At 40.0% G+C, this 17,773-nt stretch overlaps 1 protein-coding gene across 2 annotated transcripts in view; it reads right to left on the reverse strand.

The window, feature by feature from the left end:
• The window catches only part of LOC101872202 (nuclear pore complex protein Nup93), an 82,484-nt gene continuing 64,711 nt past the window's right edge, over window positions 1-17,773 (reverse strand). Inside the window, exons 9-23 of one of the 2 annotated variants that reach the window (XM_031051843.2) lie at window positions 16,521-16,653; window positions 15,288-15,445; window positions 13,479-13,644; window positions 12,299-12,392; window positions 11,134-11,325; window positions 10,774-10,900; window positions 10,594-10,666; window positions 10,220-10,264; window positions 8,510-8,626; window positions 7,622-7,740; window positions 6,232-6,349; window positions 5,773-5,856; window positions 5,072-5,200; window positions 2,068-2,139; window positions 1-227 (exon numbers count right to left, since the gene is read on the reverse strand). In XM_031051843.2, coding sequence (XP_030907703.1) covers window positions 117-227; window positions 2,068-2,139; window positions 5,072-5,200; window positions 5,773-5,856; window positions 6,232-6,349; window positions 7,622-7,740; window positions 8,510-8,626; window positions 10,220-10,264; window positions 10,594-10,666; window positions 10,774-10,900; window positions 11,134-11,325; window positions 12,299-12,392; window positions 13,479-13,644; window positions 15,288-15,445; window positions 16,521-16,653 — 1,738 coding nt within the window. In that variant the 3' untranslated portion in view covers window positions 1-116. The remainder of the gene's footprint in view (window positions 228-2,067; window positions 2,140-5,071; window positions 5,201-5,772; window positions 5,857-6,231; window positions 6,350-7,621; window positions 7,741-8,509; window positions 8,627-10,219; window positions 10,265-10,593; window positions 10,667-10,773; window positions 10,901-11,133; window positions 11,326-12,298; window positions 12,393-13,478; window positions 13,645-15,287; window positions 15,446-16,520; window positions 16,654-17,773) is intronic. The other variant, XM_034072972.1, reaches the window with a different exon arrangement.

The following is a 17,773-nucleotide window of genomic DNA, read 5'->3' on the forward strand; positions in this document are numbered from 1 at the left end:
TAGAAATCAAAGAAATTTATTTCCAGCAACAAAAATACAGAATACAAAACGATACCGGTCCCACTAGTACTAAAAACAGGCACAGGCTGCTGTGACACTGATCAAAAGCTTCTCTGCTAATTCATAAGGACCTCCATTTGCACCAGTCTTGCGTTTGTGTCTCCCGATGTCCTGTAAGGAATCATTCCAGCAAACGTGATCAGTGCGCGGGCTTGAGATCGAAGGTGCTAAAACCCAGAAAAATAGAGTACTGTTACTTTAGCATCAAAAAATCCACATGGAAAGCAGAGGTAGACACCAGTTAAACACTTGCCTTTTCACACAAGCAAATGTAATGTTTATTTCTCAGAGCTGCTCTCTGGATAATGTACCTCCATGTTTGGATTTAAAATTACCCAGGAAAGAACATTTTCAACAATGTGGGGTGTTGCTGTACTGCAGCAATCTTGTCATTTCTGCATGAAGTCTGCTTTCCCAGAGCAACAGGACTCCTTCCCCCCTTGCAAAGTCTAAAGCTGACCCTGCTGAAAGGCAGCACTAAAACTCTTAAAGCAGATACTAGAAACAAACCTGTACTGGCACACATGCCCAGAGGCCTCCAGCATCCCCTACAACACATCAACATCTTTAAAGCCTCTTTATTCCATAGCATGATGAAAGCAGATGTATTAAGAACACCCAGAGACCTTTGCCTCAAGTAACCAAATCCCTTCTTGAGAAGGCTACACAATAGTGGAAGGAATTCAGGGATAATTTGTCTAGTTTGTTAAAACATAAGTAAATTAAAAGGAAAATAATTTCTGCAACTGGTAGATGTCAGGAGAACAAAAAAAGCCTGTATCCCTATGGAAAACTATGCAGATTGTTTTGATTGCTCATAGTATTTTCTTCTTAAATATTAAGCATCTCTAAATTACTGCACTAGAAGATTTTGCTGGTCAAATCTTTCTTTAATCTACAGGGATTAATCTGCAGCTTTGGGTGCTGCAGGCATGCCGATGGTAAATCTGACAGCAGGAGCTTACAAATGGAGAAGTGACTGAAGCGCACTACAAGGTTAGGCACAGTTATAAACACCATTCCCAAGGCCCATCTGGGCAATTCTGCTCCTTTTCCACGGTAATGTTAAACCAGTCAGTTACTCAATAGCAGCAGAGGAGCTTTGGAAGCTGATAACGGAAATGCTCATCTACTTGTTTCAAGCACTGCCTAAATGCTACTGCTTCAGCTGGGCAAAAGACAGTCAACTTTATACATGGGGCAGGAAATTAAGTTTTCTTTAGCACTGAGCTCACAGGAATGCTTCATTTCCATTATCTGTTTGAAGGAAAGCTGTGACTGTCTACAAAGTCCAGTGGCCTGGTGAAATACAGAGCAGAGTTCCCATCTTGCACTGTATTCCTGTGTGGCTGAGGATGAGTGGATGGAGGGAGGGATACCTGGAGCTGCAGGGAAGTAATATGAGTGGAAGTCACTCCTCCCCTCCTTAAGCGCTGCAACTGAAGAATGTCAGGAGGCAGCACATCACATCAGCAGTGCCTCTGGAGTATGCAGCAAACTTAGGACTGACCCAATTGCCCAAAGCTCCCAGGATGGTTTCCAAAGCTGCAAATTACCACCTAGCTAACAAGGTCAAACAGGTAGGTGGGAAAAAAAAGGAATGTCAAGGCGTCTGACTCTTTGGAATTAAAATATTAAGAAGTGAAACCTCTCACGGTGACAACAGCAGGCTTAGGAGCAGCCTGAGTTACTATTCCCTTTACCTTTGTGGCAGCAATGATACTAAAGGTGATCTATTTTTAAAAATCAAAACAATACTTGAGGAAGAACAAACAGAGGTTTGCCGAGGTTAAGAGCGGCCTGGAGGTCTAGATGTTCTATTTGCTGTAATTACTTCATGAATGTTAGAGTCACTTGCGATTTAAAATAAAAACACAAATAAAAAGAATAATTCCATTATTTTTATGACCTAATTTTGCCTCTCACATAATGCCCTCGGGCCGCTCCAGAGAGCTTGCCACCCTGGATCGGGGCATGGAGCAGATGACATTGCTGTCAGGCACTCACGGCATCTGGGTCAGGGCTGTCGTTGCAGCCATGGTTTCCAGCACTGCAGTCTGGGCTCGCTGCTATCTCTGCCTGAAATATGGACAAATGAGATACGATATATAAAATGACAAAATTGATTAGGCTAAGTGGGATAGTACTTTGCTCCCTCATTCCCAATACTTATTAACGTATATATCTTAAAGAAAAAAAAAAGACTCAACATATAACTTGGCAACTTCATTCTGAAATAAATAAAATGCAAACACCAGCTCTGACTCCAAATCTGATCATTTCAGAATAAACCCCATTTCATCTCTGAAGTGGGACAGGAGCTATTCTGTCAGAGAGCATTACTGGTTCAGCGGGTTCCAGCAGTACTATTCCTCTACATCCTGCCCTTGGTGCTGGATCCACACTGCTCCTGCTGAAGCTCCTCTAGTCCCTGCCTGTCAGAGCAAGATCCCCACTTCAGGATTTTGTTCACACTATAGGCAAACTCAGTGATCGTGTTCCTACTCTGGGGGTCTCTGTTCCCTGCTACATGGAATAAGCCTCAAATTTACAAAGAGCTACTACCTCACATTTTCAAAATCTTCTGATGAACAGAGGGATTTGAATCTGTCTGCTTCTGTGGATACAGAAAAAGCCCAGGGATTTCAAAGACCTATGCAAGACAGTAATTTTTTACTTGCCTACTGGGCTATGTGCTGAGATTGTTTAACTTCTGGAAGAAGCAAATTTCCCCTAAAATGTGCTTCCCTGTGGAAAAAGGAAAAGCTGCCTTGGTCCCAAGGAAGTTCTAAAGAAAACTTCTTGCCAAGCACAGCTTGCAGAAGCTTGGACCTATCATCTCTGTTGAGGTGACTGGGGAGATTTTCTTAATTAAACACCTCTCTCATGCTCAAAATGTCTTTATTTCATCCCACCACTAGAAACCCCTGAGCTGATTCACAGACAGGGACACTGGAGTGATCCAGATTCCCTGCTCCTGCAGTCCTGGGGAAAATTTTTCAGGGTAAGAAAAAAGGGGAACACATGCTAAAGCTATTCTTACCCTACCTTCCATGTGCCCAAGCCTGGTATTTTTCTCATATGCAAATCTGGAGGCAGCAGGGTGCTTAGGCTGTAGGTTTCTTCTTTCCAGTTAACCCTACATTACCAGATTTATACTCCCTTCTGACATTACAGCCACATCACTATTCTGTTATCACCTCCCCGGCTGCAGACAGCAAGTGCTTGTCCCTCTAATGGTTAAGCACAGCTTTTATCGCATGAAGCAGCCAGAGATCTGTGACTCAGAAACACTGTGCCTCCAGCACCACTAATAGCCTGCTGCCATGAGATCCCACCACAAGGTTAGAAGCTTGATTAACAAAACATGAAGCCTGAAAAAAAAACAGCTTTCAAGGGTTTTTAGCAAGGTATTTAATCAGCTGAGCTCCAACAAATGTACAGCATGAAAGCGCAGAATGTGTTTATGAAGCACACTCACACTGAGCATGCTGGTGACAGGCACACTGTTTATATATATGACGTCATGGTGGCTTCCTTTTACACAGATTGCTGCCAGCAACACTGCTGATCCCGTTGCCAATCAGTCCAACAATTTTTGGTCCTGACATTCCTACCAAGATGACACCTGACAGCATTCCACCCTTATGGAGATGGTAAATGCTTCTATGTAAGGCACAAGACTGAAATCACCAAAACAAAATAAACAGCTCACTCTGAAAGCAGGGAGCTAAGACTGTTTGCTCAGCACCAGTCTTGTGAACGCAGCCTGGGACTTCTACACACAATTTAAGGTGGGAAAAGTCCAAGCAGCATGCATTCCTCTCCAGTTTTGCTGATCTACAGTACCAACACAGCTGCAGGCAGGATCCTGTAGCTCTCACACAGACTAAAGCTGCTCAAAGACAAAAGCTGCATCATTACTCAAGCCTTTCATTTTCAGATGTGATTTACAGATGCCGCTAAGACTTCCACCAATATTGCAATTTACAGATCAAATGCATTTCTGCAGATGACCAAAGCTTGGCATAAAGCTGGCTGTGGCCCAAGTTGGTTTTCATTCTCAAAAGGAATTGATATTTATTTCCTGATTTCTATGATGGGATGAGTGGTTTGGCATTGGTGTTCAAGTGCCTGTGGCAGCTTCAACTGAACAAGAGCTACAAGTCCAAACCCGAGGACAGCTAAGGTGAGAACCGTTTTGCTCAACACAGCATGTTGACAGGTCAGTGTCTGCAAATCTGACTGTACCCTTTAAGTGACGCCAATTTTAAGCCTTGCTGAAGGCATAGGTTCCTATCAGTGGGTGGGGGAGATGTTTCAGCATCAACTCTGGCACTAGTGATATCAAACTCACCATTGTCAGTCATTTAAACCAGCAGCTGGACCACACACCACTGTACGAGGAAGCTGCAGAGGCAGCAGAACAACACAGGCAAACTGCTACAGCCATTACCCAAGGGACTGTACTTGAGTATATGGGTGTATTGCCTGAGGACATTCTGAAAATATCAGCCCACATCACTACAGAAACAAGCCAAGAAGAGGAATCTAAGAAGCCTTTCCACCACAAATCAGTTATGCATGTACAAGGGGCTAACTGAAGTGAAAGAAGTGGAAACTACCTTCTGGAAAAAAAGCAGCTCAGTTGTCAAGGCACCAACACTGACCATGCTAGAGACACTGCACTGTTCACATCAGTTAACTATTTAAGATCCCACCAAGAAGCAAACTGACACTTGTTTTCTCTTGCTAGGAGATGGACATATAGTGTGATATATCTTAATTAGCTCACTGCCATTTAAAGTAATATTCTTTCTTTACACAAAGTTAGTTTTGAGATTATTCTTTCGCAACTAATCAAACAGGCTGAGTAGGCAAAGACTAAGTAATTGGGAAAGTCAAAATTCAAGACCGTTAGAGAGTCCCATTTATTTGAAACCAAATCCCTTGAAATCACGGGAAAAAGGAAGTAAGAAAACTTGTTATAAAATGAGGATTACAATCTTACCAAATCTTTGTCTTCCATTACCCGCTGGGGTCTGGTAGGAGTGGCTGGACTTGTGCCTTTCATTCTCTTATACTGGGTGAATAAAATATTCATAGTTGCAAGCAGGACCTCAGATAAGTTGTGCCGGATCTACACAAGGAAGCAGAAAAATAAAGACATATTGCAATGAAGAGCAGGTTGACAGAATCATTACCTCTGCTACACATCAGAAAACCAAGCACTGTGGTTGATATTTACTTATAGAACATCCATACATTTAATAGTTATCCCTGCGGTGACTGCACCACCTAGTAAAAAAAGTTACCCAGAGTTTTGAGACATCTGGCTAATACCCAGATACATGATTTCCTCTAATTTGGGGGAAAGGAAACAGACCCTACAAATGCTGGGTGACCATTAAGAGCACTGAAAACTAACTCAGCAGCACAGTTGAAAGTTTTCAATATGCCAAATTCTTGACTCAAACTCAGCAAGTTTAGAGAGATTCAGATTTACAGATGTGTTCTGCCAAATGGAGACAGGATTTCTGCGTTGGGAATTCTAGTGAAAGTTGAAAGCCAACTTGTATGAATGTAAAATAATCCCATCCTGTGTCCCTGCTAAAGCATAAGAATAATGAAATGACAAGGTTGACAAGATTTTAAGATTCTTTCAACAAAGCAAAAGGCTTTTGGAAGCTAAAACCAAGAGACATTACTTACTTCATCGCTGAAATTCCGGAAGGCAGCAACTCTCTCCTCTACACAATCTTGGCTAAGAGGTACAAGCTTTAGGCGTTCAATAATCTTCAAAAAGAAATGCAGGAATCAGAGAAAATAACCAATGTTCTGTGTACCATACATTAATAAAGTATGGTTTTGAAGTGTTAATGAAATGTTCATGATTACATTCAACAGAAATAATTTAATTGTTGTTTATTATCTCCTCACTTTTCTGAGCAGTAGGAATATTTTGTTCAATATCTACAAAACAGCTTCAGAAAGATCTTTCTGATTATCAAGCAACTGGAGAGAAACACATTTTAAAAATTCCTATAGCAGTGCATCACCTTCTAACTCACTAAATACATTTTTTTCATTTTAAGTGACGTTATTTGAGACATTCTGGGCTTTCAAGGGTATTAGGAAGGCTGCACTTCAAACAGAAATCTTGAAACTTACATCAAAGGCCCTGTCAACATGACCAGCGTGATATTCATCAAAAAATGTGATTAAGTCTAGCAGAAGGTAGAACGTGGAGTCAATGGATTTCTTTGCACTTATCCCCTGAGCTTTGTACCTGAAAGAAATAGGTTTACAATTTTATTGTTTGAAATGGCAACAATTTATAAATGTGTTTGTGCAACTCCTGGAAGCAGAGACATACAGCACCAAGGACAGAAGGCATCTAATGAAGGACAACCTTAAAGTTCCTTAACCAGGAGGCAGAATTTTCACAGGCTGTGACTTTTTAAAAATACTTTTATTCACTTTAGTTTTCCATCTAATCTGACTTTTGTTTCCTTTTAAATGCTTACACTTCCATATTCATGGGGAAAAGAGTGACAGGAATCAGAGACCTGCAAAGTAAGCACTGTATAAGCATATTTAACATTCTGGTTTATAGCAGACAATTCCCCAGTAGAACTACCTGCTTCAGGCAGGAAGTTAAGACTTAAAACTAGATGACATGCTTCTGCATGATCTCTCAAGCTGCACATGCTAGGAGATGAAATGGAGGACTGTCTGCTCTTACTCCTCATAGCACAAAGTCAGCAAGAAGCTCCTTTCTCAAGGTAATAGCAAGAGAGTGGTCAAGTACACAGAGAATGAAGACAAACAGCCTCTTGGCTTTTTCTGTTGGGCGTCTCCCCTGCTCCAAAATCATCACAGAGGGAAAGCTGCAGTGCTACAGTGCTGTCTGCCAGTACATAGTCCTGTAGAGCATTTAATTGGCAAGAACATGAACTAATCGGAACCATTTCAGCTTTGCAGTCATGAAGGTTTACAGCTGTAAAGTGCCATTATTGAACAGTCATATTCATCTCTCTCATCCAGATAAAAACAAGTAGCAAAACAAAGCCTTGGCTGAAGCTTAACCTCAAGCCACAGGTTTCTCCTTAATGTCTGCTAATGTTCCTTTTATCTTTCATTAAAGCAGCATTTCAGCTACTGAACTCACCTCTCTGCTGTTACAACTCAGAATGTTATACCTTTCTTAATACTATTTCAAACAAGTGAATTTATGCCATGATTCTGCAACTGTTACAATATTTTATTTTAAAAATCATCTAAATCATACAATTCACTGTATTTATTGCTCCTTAATAAACTGATTCCAGCTGGCAATCCTGCAGTTCCCTTTTCCTGATTCACCTGCAGGTAAAGATTCTTGCCACATTTACCTACCCTTCCCCTGAAGATTATGTTTCTGGCTTTTATACTACAAGCTGTAATGAACAGGACAACGATAAATTCCGACCTCTTCTCTGTCTTCCTGAATACATAGCTGCAGATGCCACAGTCCTGGCAGCAGAAAAAGTCGGGAACTAATACCCCCACCTTCTGTTACCTCTCAGCAATTGAATGGGCCATGTTCTTCAACCGCTCCTTGTTTGACTGGGGGGTGCTGATCTGAGGAATGACGGGACTGAGGAGCTTGTTCATCAGTTCTAGAACTTTGTCAGGGTTCTGTTGGTATCAAGGTTACACATAGATAAAAGGAGTACAATGGGACTCAGTGTTTTAACCTCATTGAAGAAGCAGAAGGGTCTCATGCAGCAGTGCCTAGTGCAAGCTCAGAGATGCCTCCCTCCCATAAAGGGGCAAGATCGTATTAGCTGTGAGCTACATAATTGTGCAGGCCCATGTGGAAAAGTATTTTTCCCCAGTTTTCCTCTAAAACAGTGACTATGGTTCCATCCATTTTAATTTCAAAAGGAAACAAGAGTACTCAATATAAAGTCCAACTATTTTAGACTCAATTCAACATCTATGAAATTGGAAAAGCACACTCCAGATAAAGAACTTCACTACCCAGGATAAAATCATGCATTAGGCAATCTCTTCAAAAGACCACACTGATCAAGAACCAGTGATGTCTTGAATCAGAATGGGTTGGAGTGCAAGCCATCTGGGTTTACTTATCAAAACCCTGCTCCATTTAGCCAATGGCACTGCTTTAACAGCAGCAGAAATAATCTGCTTGAATTATAGAATCCTGGTTTCGGTTGGAAGGGACCTCAAAGCTCATTCAGATCCAACTCCCTGCCATGGGCAGGGACACCTTCCACTAGACCAGGCTGCTCCAAGCCCCTTCCAACCTGGAACACTGCCAGAGAGGGGGTAAAGGCTATTCAATCTCAGAGATTAAATTTAACCTCCTAATCACAGGGAGAATGTTTGGAAAAAGAAAGCGGTGAAGCAGGTAGATATTTAAGGTAGCATGCAAGATATTTACCTTTGCAAGGTCATACAGTTTTGCAGCTTCTTCAAACAATCCTTTATTTTCTGCTGCAGAAGCAACTTTGTTGATAATGGGTTTTGTGTCACTTGTAAACTTGTCTATCACTCCAGGCTAAAGAGGTGAGACAAAAAGAAGGGAAATCAAAATGTCTAAAACCTCCTAAATATTCTGTCATGGCAATGAATATTTTACATGTTGGATTATGATTAGAATGCCCTGTACATTTCCATGGGAACATGCAAAAGGGACATGTTAAAAATAGAAAGAGCTCTTGTGAGAGAGACTTTCTCCAGAACAGAGTCAGCACTGAGACATCTGCAGATTCTCATTCATTCAAAATGACCCAGATAACAGGTCAAATTCTAAATTACTTTAATTGCTGATGACACATTACAGAGAAGAAGAAAACAAAAAAGACTTCAGAATATAACACTCCAGGGATGCTATTTGTGTATATTGGCAAGGCATGTTGTAAGTGAAATCTTACATGGACAAACGAAAGGGTGATAAGAATTTTAAAAGAAACAATAAACACAAGTAGAATGAAAAGACAGAAAGAGTCAAGGATATCTGGGAAGGATTTTACTGTAGTTGAGGGTGTAAAAGTAAGATTATCATATAGAAGAATTTTTTTTCTTAACTAAGATTGCTGTTTTCATATTACAGGAACACAAAAATAAAGTTACATTAAAAGGGAACTGAGTAAAATAAATAAAATGGTATTCAGCCCTAGCAATCTAGTCTAAAAACTACCTTACAAAGAACTGTAAAATGAAAAGGTATTTGTAAAGATGACTGAGTTACTATGCTCTTGTGTGTGAAATCTCACTGCATTTAAGCTGACAGAACAAAAAAATCTAAAAGATAGTCCTGCCAAAACCAACTTGTGTGTATGTCTCCATTTTTTTTTACCTGACAGTCACAAAGTTTGCAGCATGAGCCCTAATCTTAAAATTAAGATGTAAACAATTCTGGAGTCTGCTTTACATGAAAAGCTTCCAAAATTGCCACAGCAAACCAAAAACCTTTACTGATTATCTAAAATTGTAATCATGCCCATGCACTCTCTTCTTTTCACCTGAAATCTTAAAATTTCTTTTTTCTTCTGACCATGTAAACTTACATTTTACTTTTAGATTAGTGCTTTTAAAGCAGATGTAAAATACATCACAACTAAAAACAGCTGCTCTTTAATCCTCACCCTCATCTATATGGAGAGGACAGATCAGCTGTGGCTATGTCTGGGGTCTTTTAGCCCTTGTTCCCTTCCCTAAAAGAATCTGTAATGGGCTGCAATACATTTCTCCTCTACAGTGAATGAGGATAATGTCATATAGATAGTTTTTATATGCACGCCTCAATTAACAGAATAATCCTTCACCCGCTTACAAGCAATCAGTTTTTGCTAATTGTTTTTTACTAATGTGTGATGAATTCCATTTCCTACTATAAAAATGAAATTCAGACCTCACTGAAGTTACCTGATGCCACCTGTTTCTTTAGTTACACTGGCTGTCTGTGGGGACACTCTTTGCCCTGCAGTTCCTGACCTGAAATTCTGTATTATACTTGGAGAACTTGTACGTATGCAAACACAGTAATACTTTGGCTAGTGAAAAATAAAGAAAAGCAAGATAGTCTCATGACTAGCTTGGAAATCACACAGTTTCTACTTTATATGTAAAATACAAATTGTCAACTCACCTTTCTACTCCCATCATTTTCCAGCTTTCCAAGAATCATATCAAACTATATCCACACAGACATAAAGTAAGAAAAAAGAGAAAAAAAACCCAGAGAGATGAATTGCACATATTTCACAACCTATTCACTAAGTACAAAGATGCAGTCACGGATGAATAAAAACCAGTGATGGATGTCAACATTATCTGTATATTAACAACAGGAGAAAGTTATTAAATATCTCAAACACATGGTCATTGTGAGATTTCCCATCATCTACACCTGCATCAGGCAGAAAGAGTAAAAACCATTTCAGGCTATCCTGCCTGCTAAATATGTCAATGAAGAAACAAATGCTGGTTTAAAAGAGGAAGGCAAAACATGGCCAAACATACCTCTCTGCTTTCAATTACTATTTCACTAACACAACGCAAGAAAATGTTCTCTCCTTGGCTGTCCTTCTCATTCCTACAAAAGAAAGGAGAAAGGTACTCCTGTTTCAGAGGACTTCCTAGATACTGCTTAATTATTCTTAATAGCTCAGAGAAAATCTACAGACACATATTAGCCCCTACCTGAGAAAGTAAAAATACTGCAGGGCTTCCCTTGGATCTGTTGATTCAAACTTACGGGTGTAAAGCATCAAGAGCCGCACAAAATTCAGACGCCTTACACCAGGAGGGTCACCAGCTTCATGGCTTACTGCAATGTCAGAAACACCATTAAAGAATCTAATGCCAGGAAATGTTTCTCTGATCTTCACCTGAAATAAGGCAGACCCATGACCCAGAGTTCTAATGCAACTAAAACCATTAGGAGATTGTGCTGATATACACTGCTTGTTTGATCAATTATACAGACCTGCAGTGTCCACAGGGTACTCTTAAGGGCACAGAAAATACTCCTTTATTGTCAAGTCAGTGTGCAGGACTTACATAGCTGTGCACTCTGCCCAGAAGATTTCAGGAGCAATTTTAACTCAAACATGACCAAAGCAACATGAACAGCATGACAACGCAAGCGCTCCATCCGGAAGAGAAAAGCAATTGCAGCTTCAAACTGTGCTGTCAGGAACAATACTTGGAAGTAGAGGAAAGGCTGCTGGTTCACTGCAAAATGCGATTCGCCTGAAACAAACCCACAAAACACATACAGAGCATAAGTCAAAATGATTTTGCAATCAGAGATCACTGACAGAAGTTATTTCCTGTCACAGTACACCATTATTGTCTATTTAGTGCCAACTGAAATAAACACCCTAGACAAAAGTGAATACCTAATCACACACTAGTGCCTTATCTAGAGCTGTTCCACTGAAAATAGACTGCAGAAGACCAGAGCATAAAGACCTATTCAGGAAGTGAAAGAGATCAGAAAAGCTTCTTTGCTCTTTAAAACAACAAACATCAACTCTGACAGATGCAATAGACTGTCTAAAGACCACAGCTTTTTGCCTTCGTTTATACTTATGCCAAGAGGTACAGAAGAGGTTAAACCCATGGATTTTCCTATTCAGCCACACCAATGGTAGCTTATTGTATTTCTTTTTCACACTTTTTTATCTGGGTGAGTGACACTCCAAAGTAGAAGGTGTGAAGAATCAAATTCTGTATGTTTTGGATAGTCCATGTGAGCTCATTTTGATTGGTTGGAAGATGATTGAGGGAAAAGATAGTCTCTTGGGCTGTGGACACTCTTAAAACTTTCTGAAGTGGAAGGAACTGTGATTTGGGTCCCCAGAAAATTACTTGAATGTAAGGGAAACAATGAACAAGATGCATATGGAAAAAGCGTTGGAAACATATGCCTACATTAGGTAATGATTGCTTTCCTGTTCTGTATTTCAGAAGCTGGAAGTTTTCTTAGAAGATCTTAGCATATTTATGGTGAGAAAAAAGGCAATCTATAATTTAGTACAAATAAAGTACAAACAGCAGCAGTGTTGTTCACAGATGAATATTCACTCTCTGGATTGCTGGGGAAAGGACTCATTCATCATGTCTTCCTGAAGTCTGCCATTGCTCTAGGGAAGCATTAAATTGGAAAGAGCCCTAAGTGGAAAACCAGAGCCTCAAGTAACACATCTCTGTGATTTCTTACCATAGTCTTCTAGAAGTTGCTTCTGGAACTGTGATAATGTTAGTCGGTCTTGTGGAGAACTTGCACCATCGTCATCAAAGCACACCTGGTTCAGCTAAAAGAGTCAACCAAAAAAACAAGCACAGATCTTTCAACTTCATCTTGCACAAGGTATGCACTCAGAATATATTTGTTCCATCAGCAGCTCCTCCTAAGGTTGGACCAACTGACTAGAAACTACTTCTAGTCACAACATCAGGTGGATCCATTGCTGGAAAGTACAGATCTCTAACATAGCAACAGCAGAAATCTATGCAGATATAACCCAGAGGGTCCTTTTCTATCTGTCCATGCCATCAAACTCTGATGCTGGGACTCTGAATATGCAAGCAGTAATTAAAAGCATTACTTTTTTTTTTTACCCAGTCTTAGCAAATACCTCATTCTACTCTCTCTTTCAGATAAAGGGGAGAAATGGGTACTGACCAGTACCTCTCATGCCCCCACCAAAACTATAAGGACTTTGTATTGCAATAAATATTGACAGCATCTACTTCCAATGGACCCCAACATTTCAGCTATAATCCAACCAGAAAAGAAAATTCAAAAGGATCCTCACTGCACCAAGCTAACACTATTTGTAAAAACAGCTGACAAAGATCGGTGTCAAATGTAGAACATGACACTTCCAAAAAGACAAGTGTCCCCAAATTAACACCTGAGAGCACACAGGGTAATAGAGCAACCGTGAGAATCAGGTTCCCAGACCTTCACTACCCCAAGGTCAAGTCAGACACATTACACTGATGCAGAACACCTCATCTAGAAGGAGGCAGGTTAGCAGAGTACTGCAGAAATGCAGTATCATTTAGACCTATCCTTAATCACAGAATAGTTTGGATTGGAAGGGACCTTAAAGATTATCTAGTTTCAACCCCCTGCCATGGGTAGGGAAACCTCCCACTAGACCAAGTTGCTCAAAGCCCTGTCCATCCTGGCTTTGAACACTGTCAGGGACGGGGCAGCCACAGCTTCTCTGGGCAGCCTCTTCCAATATATGACCACTCTCACAGTGAAGAACAGGAGGAAAACATCTTCCCATTAAATGCCATTTATTCTCCGCCAGATATATCTCTCTTTCCTTGAGGATGCAAACCCCAGAAACCAACAAACAGCAACACAACCCCACCACCACACTTACTTTTAGCCAAAGATAATCTTCTGTTTTATCAGCAACTTCACTCTGATTATCTGTAATGTCACAACGGCCAATAATACAGTAAACAGCCCTTTTGTAGGGGTCTGTGTTATTTCTCAGAGCTCGTCTGTAGTGAAGACGCAGCTTATTTTCTGTGGCAGGAGACAGCCTATGGGGAAAAAGAGTTAAAAAATCCCAAAACATTGACAGTAAAGACATGAAACCCATCTTTCACTGTATGAGGAAAACTGGACACAAATCAATGTAAATAGGTGTATATTCACAGGAAGGGCATAATGACAGTAAGCACCGTCTTACATTCCTTGCACCTTCTATTTACATCTGCAGGTCAAGATTCTGCACATGTGAATTTAAATATCCAATTAAAGTTATGGAGGATCATCTTCAAATACCTACTGCAGGAAAAAAAAAATCAGATGACAGCCTCTTTAGGGTGTGTTAATATTGTGGTAGACGAGCCATTCTAGTCTGACTCTGCTACTTCATCACTTCAGAAAAAGCGCTCACAAAGTCTTTGGGTTAATAACTAATAAGTGAGCAGGTAGTTGTACCATGAAGTCTCTTAAGAGAGACACTTTAATCATTAAATACTGTCATAATGTTATTTGTCATTCTATTTCTTGCACCTCTTGCAGAGAATTTTTTAGAACTGAATCAAAGTGTTTTCCTAGACTTTGTTTTTCTCACATTGTCTGTCAAATCCGCAGGCAGAGTACCTTTCGATAGCTGTAATAAAACCCACATAAGTCAATTATGCTCTTTATCATTTAGATATTTGTAATATTTAAACAAGGACAGTGCCTCCACTAAGGTTTCTGGAACAATCTTGTTACAATGAGCACTCTTAGATAGTCTCTACAAACCAGGGTAATTTATAGAATAGCATGGCATACACTCAGTAAATGGCACTTCGATCCTTGTTACCCTCTCTAAGACACACAGATACCTTCTTGTTCACATTTCCATATCTAAAAAGCCCAACGCATTCAACATGTTGCAGGCTAAGGGCTTCCCACATATGAATGAAGCTGCTGTAGGCTGAGGTGGGATATTATGGGTTCATGTCCTGGCACACAGCAGGGACCCTCTGGCTTCTCCCAGTTTCAGCCAGCACCTTAGCACAATGCCATGCTCACACTCCCCTGAAGGGAGCACAGTTATAATACAATAGCTGACTAGGCACTGATTTGAATTAATTGCAAGTGGAAAGATAAAAAAGATCACCTAAACCACCACAGCAGAGTTCAGAGCACATCTTAAGTTGCACTGACTCAACTACTTGCAAGAATGTGAGAATGAATGCCTCTAAAGACCCCTAACAAACACTACTTGCTTTTATCGTGCAGCATTATCATAAAAACACATGTAGAAAAAGCATTCCCCAAAGGAAATTCAACCAAATTAAGCCATGGGGGAAAGAAAAAGATAGAGGATTTGTGACAGCAGACTAAACCTGATCTACTGTGTGCAGAATCCTACTGTTACAAGGAGCAGATCCTATGGTGAAAAAGCAAAGCTACACCACTGTATTATTTTTGACATGTAAATTTTTGCATATTTTAAAACAACTCTTTTTCTATGAAAATTTCTAGACTAAAAAGCCACAAATTAAAATGCTCAAACTTCTTATATGTACTTTAGATAGGAAATACAAACACCAGGCACCTATCACCACCAGAAGAGACCTGAGCTGCTTCTCTTTCTACCAAGCCACTGATTATGCCATTACTCCACAGCAATTCCCACCACTCACAAATATCTTTCCTAGTATCTCTTCTAGTCCCCAGTTACCTTCTATCTTTACTGTGCATGTACTCCTGGAACCAAGTTTTAAACTCTCCCAGCTGATGCTGTGCTCGTTTCACCACATGCATGGCTGCAGTCAAATCTCCACAGCGCATGCAGTAGTAAATCAGTGCCCAGACAGGACGTCCTTCTACCTCACCATCCTGAAAATAGAGTAAGAAATAATTAACATTCTTCAAAATCAGCATATTTGAATAATTTTTTTTACCATTTGACTCATTCATTATTTCTGACCCTATATGAACACACTGATTTTGGTAAAAAATTCTGTTTCTCTTACAGAAGCCAGAGGTCATGAGGTGTGAGCCCTGTGAAAGCTGTGCACATCCTAGCAACAAAGGATGGAACACTCTTCTGTTTACCCAGATTACAGCTCTGACAAGCCCAGAACTAGCATACAATCACACAATACCCTCTCCATCCAGGAAGCAGATTTGGATTAGACCACTGAGGTAGTAAAATTGTTTGTACTGGAACAGAGAGATACGAAATCAGTCCTGGATCTCAGCAAGTAAGAAAAGGACAGCTAGACTCAACTATGCGGTCTCCAATGTTACAATTTATTATTTTTTAAATTTTTCAACCCAGCCTGCCTATCTGGTAATTCTGTAGGTGCACAGCTATGCATTTTTCACTATGTGCAGATGAGTAAGATTTTATGCAGATTCCTGAATTAAAGGCTCAGGTTACAGTTAAGATTAATTCATGACATATTTAGTCATCAATAACTGGTGTCAGCATCTTACAATAAGCATAAAAAAAAGAAAAAGAGTAGAAACAAAACAGGGAGATTAAGTTACTGCTTTTTTGAATCATCATATTTTAATACTTGCATGTTGATCTCTATATAAAAACCACTAGAAGAGACCATAATTTCTAGAATTTAGAACTGGAACTATCGAGTACCATCTGCTTCAGGACTAGCTCTGAATTCAAAGTGATTGTCTACTATTTTGCATTTTCCTAATAAAAAAATACAGGAGAAGGAATCAGAGAATCACAGAATAGTTTGGGTTGGAAAGGACCTTTAAAGCTCGTCTAGTCCAACCCTCCCGCAGTAAGCAGGGATATCTTTGACTAGATCAGGTTGCTGAGAAAAACAGCCTGCAGTTTAAACAATACAAAAAACATTGGAGGGTGCACTAGTTTCCTGGCTGCGCTGAAGCAAACAGATCTGCGTTATTACTTTAGCTTAGTGGCTAAAAGTGATGGACATACTTGGAGACCAGGGACAGGAGCAGGGAGTTTGATGTTCAGGAAGCTGCAGACTAGTTGGAAGGTCCCTGGGACACCACCCAGCTGAGCCTGGTGCAAGTTTCCAAAGACTGTCACAAAAGTGTAGTTTTTGTAACTGAAAAACACCACAAGCAAAACAAACATGAGCAGACTGAAATACACTTGCTGCAAAAACACCCACTGCCTTTCAGATCCAACAGAATTAGTAATTTAAAGCTAATTACCTTGATGTTCAAACATTATCATTACAACAACATGAGGCAAAGATTTCTGTCCATTTAGTAAGATCCTTGTGGTCAGCAGTCTCAAGAGACACCAGTAGCCAGTGGGGGACTGCTCCAGGTTCAACTCTGTATTATGATGTTCTTTTCTTTAAGTTCTCTCAGTACCAAGTTAAACTGAATTAGCTAACTGGCAAAAAGCCTTCCCATCCTAACACTTTATCAATCCTGTCACAAAAGAACATTTAAACACAACAGATGTGCCTCCCTGCCTCAAGGACAAATACAAACCTCAGGACTGTCGACTTACTAGGAGAAAATTGGAGAAAAGGGGACTTTAGAGAAAAGCAACTGGTAAAGGCAGCTTTGAGAACACCTTCTAAAATAAGCCATCAAAGCCTTCAATGAAGGCAGATCAATTTAACAAATTTTCATGTTTAGAAGGAGTTTTGAAAGTCTGTACATTGAAGAAATACATCTAAGGAGCAGCAATAACTTATATTTAGTTTCATTTTTTTTCTCTGCAAATACTGTACCACCAGACAATAAAACTGAAAGGCTATGCTAAATGTAGGCAAGTATCACTCAGTCCTCATAACTAACATTATGGCAGAGTTAAGCACATGATCCTCAGGGCTTAACACCACAGTTACTCCAAAGCAACTAATGCAAGAAAAGCATTACATCTCTTCCTTATACCTGTGAGGGCCTAGTGAGGCATTGAAACACCTCAGTGTTAGCCAAGTCCTGGTAGGAAAGAAAAGCTTCAAAGAAAGGCACAGGGTTAGTTTGGGGTTTTTTTTTTTTGATGTTTGTTTGTTTGTTTTATTGTGGGGCTTTTTTGTTTGTTTTTGTTGTTGTTTTTTGGGGTTTTTTCCTGGTTGTGGTTTGGTTGTGGCTCGATTTTATTTTTCCTTTTTTTCCAAAAAATCAAGGCTGAAGGGCCCGATTTCCACAACTGGGAGGCAACAATATGGAACTAATTCCTAGTTTTAGTTAGCAGACAACAGCACT

This window comes from Melopsittacus undulatus, chromosome Z, assembly GCF_012275295.1.
Source record: "Melopsittacus undulatus isolate bMelUnd1 chromosome Z, bMelUnd1.mat.Z, whole genome shotgun sequence".
Taxonomy (NCBI): Eukaryota; Metazoa; Chordata; class Aves; order Psittaciformes; family Psittaculidae; genus Melopsittacus; species Melopsittacus undulatus.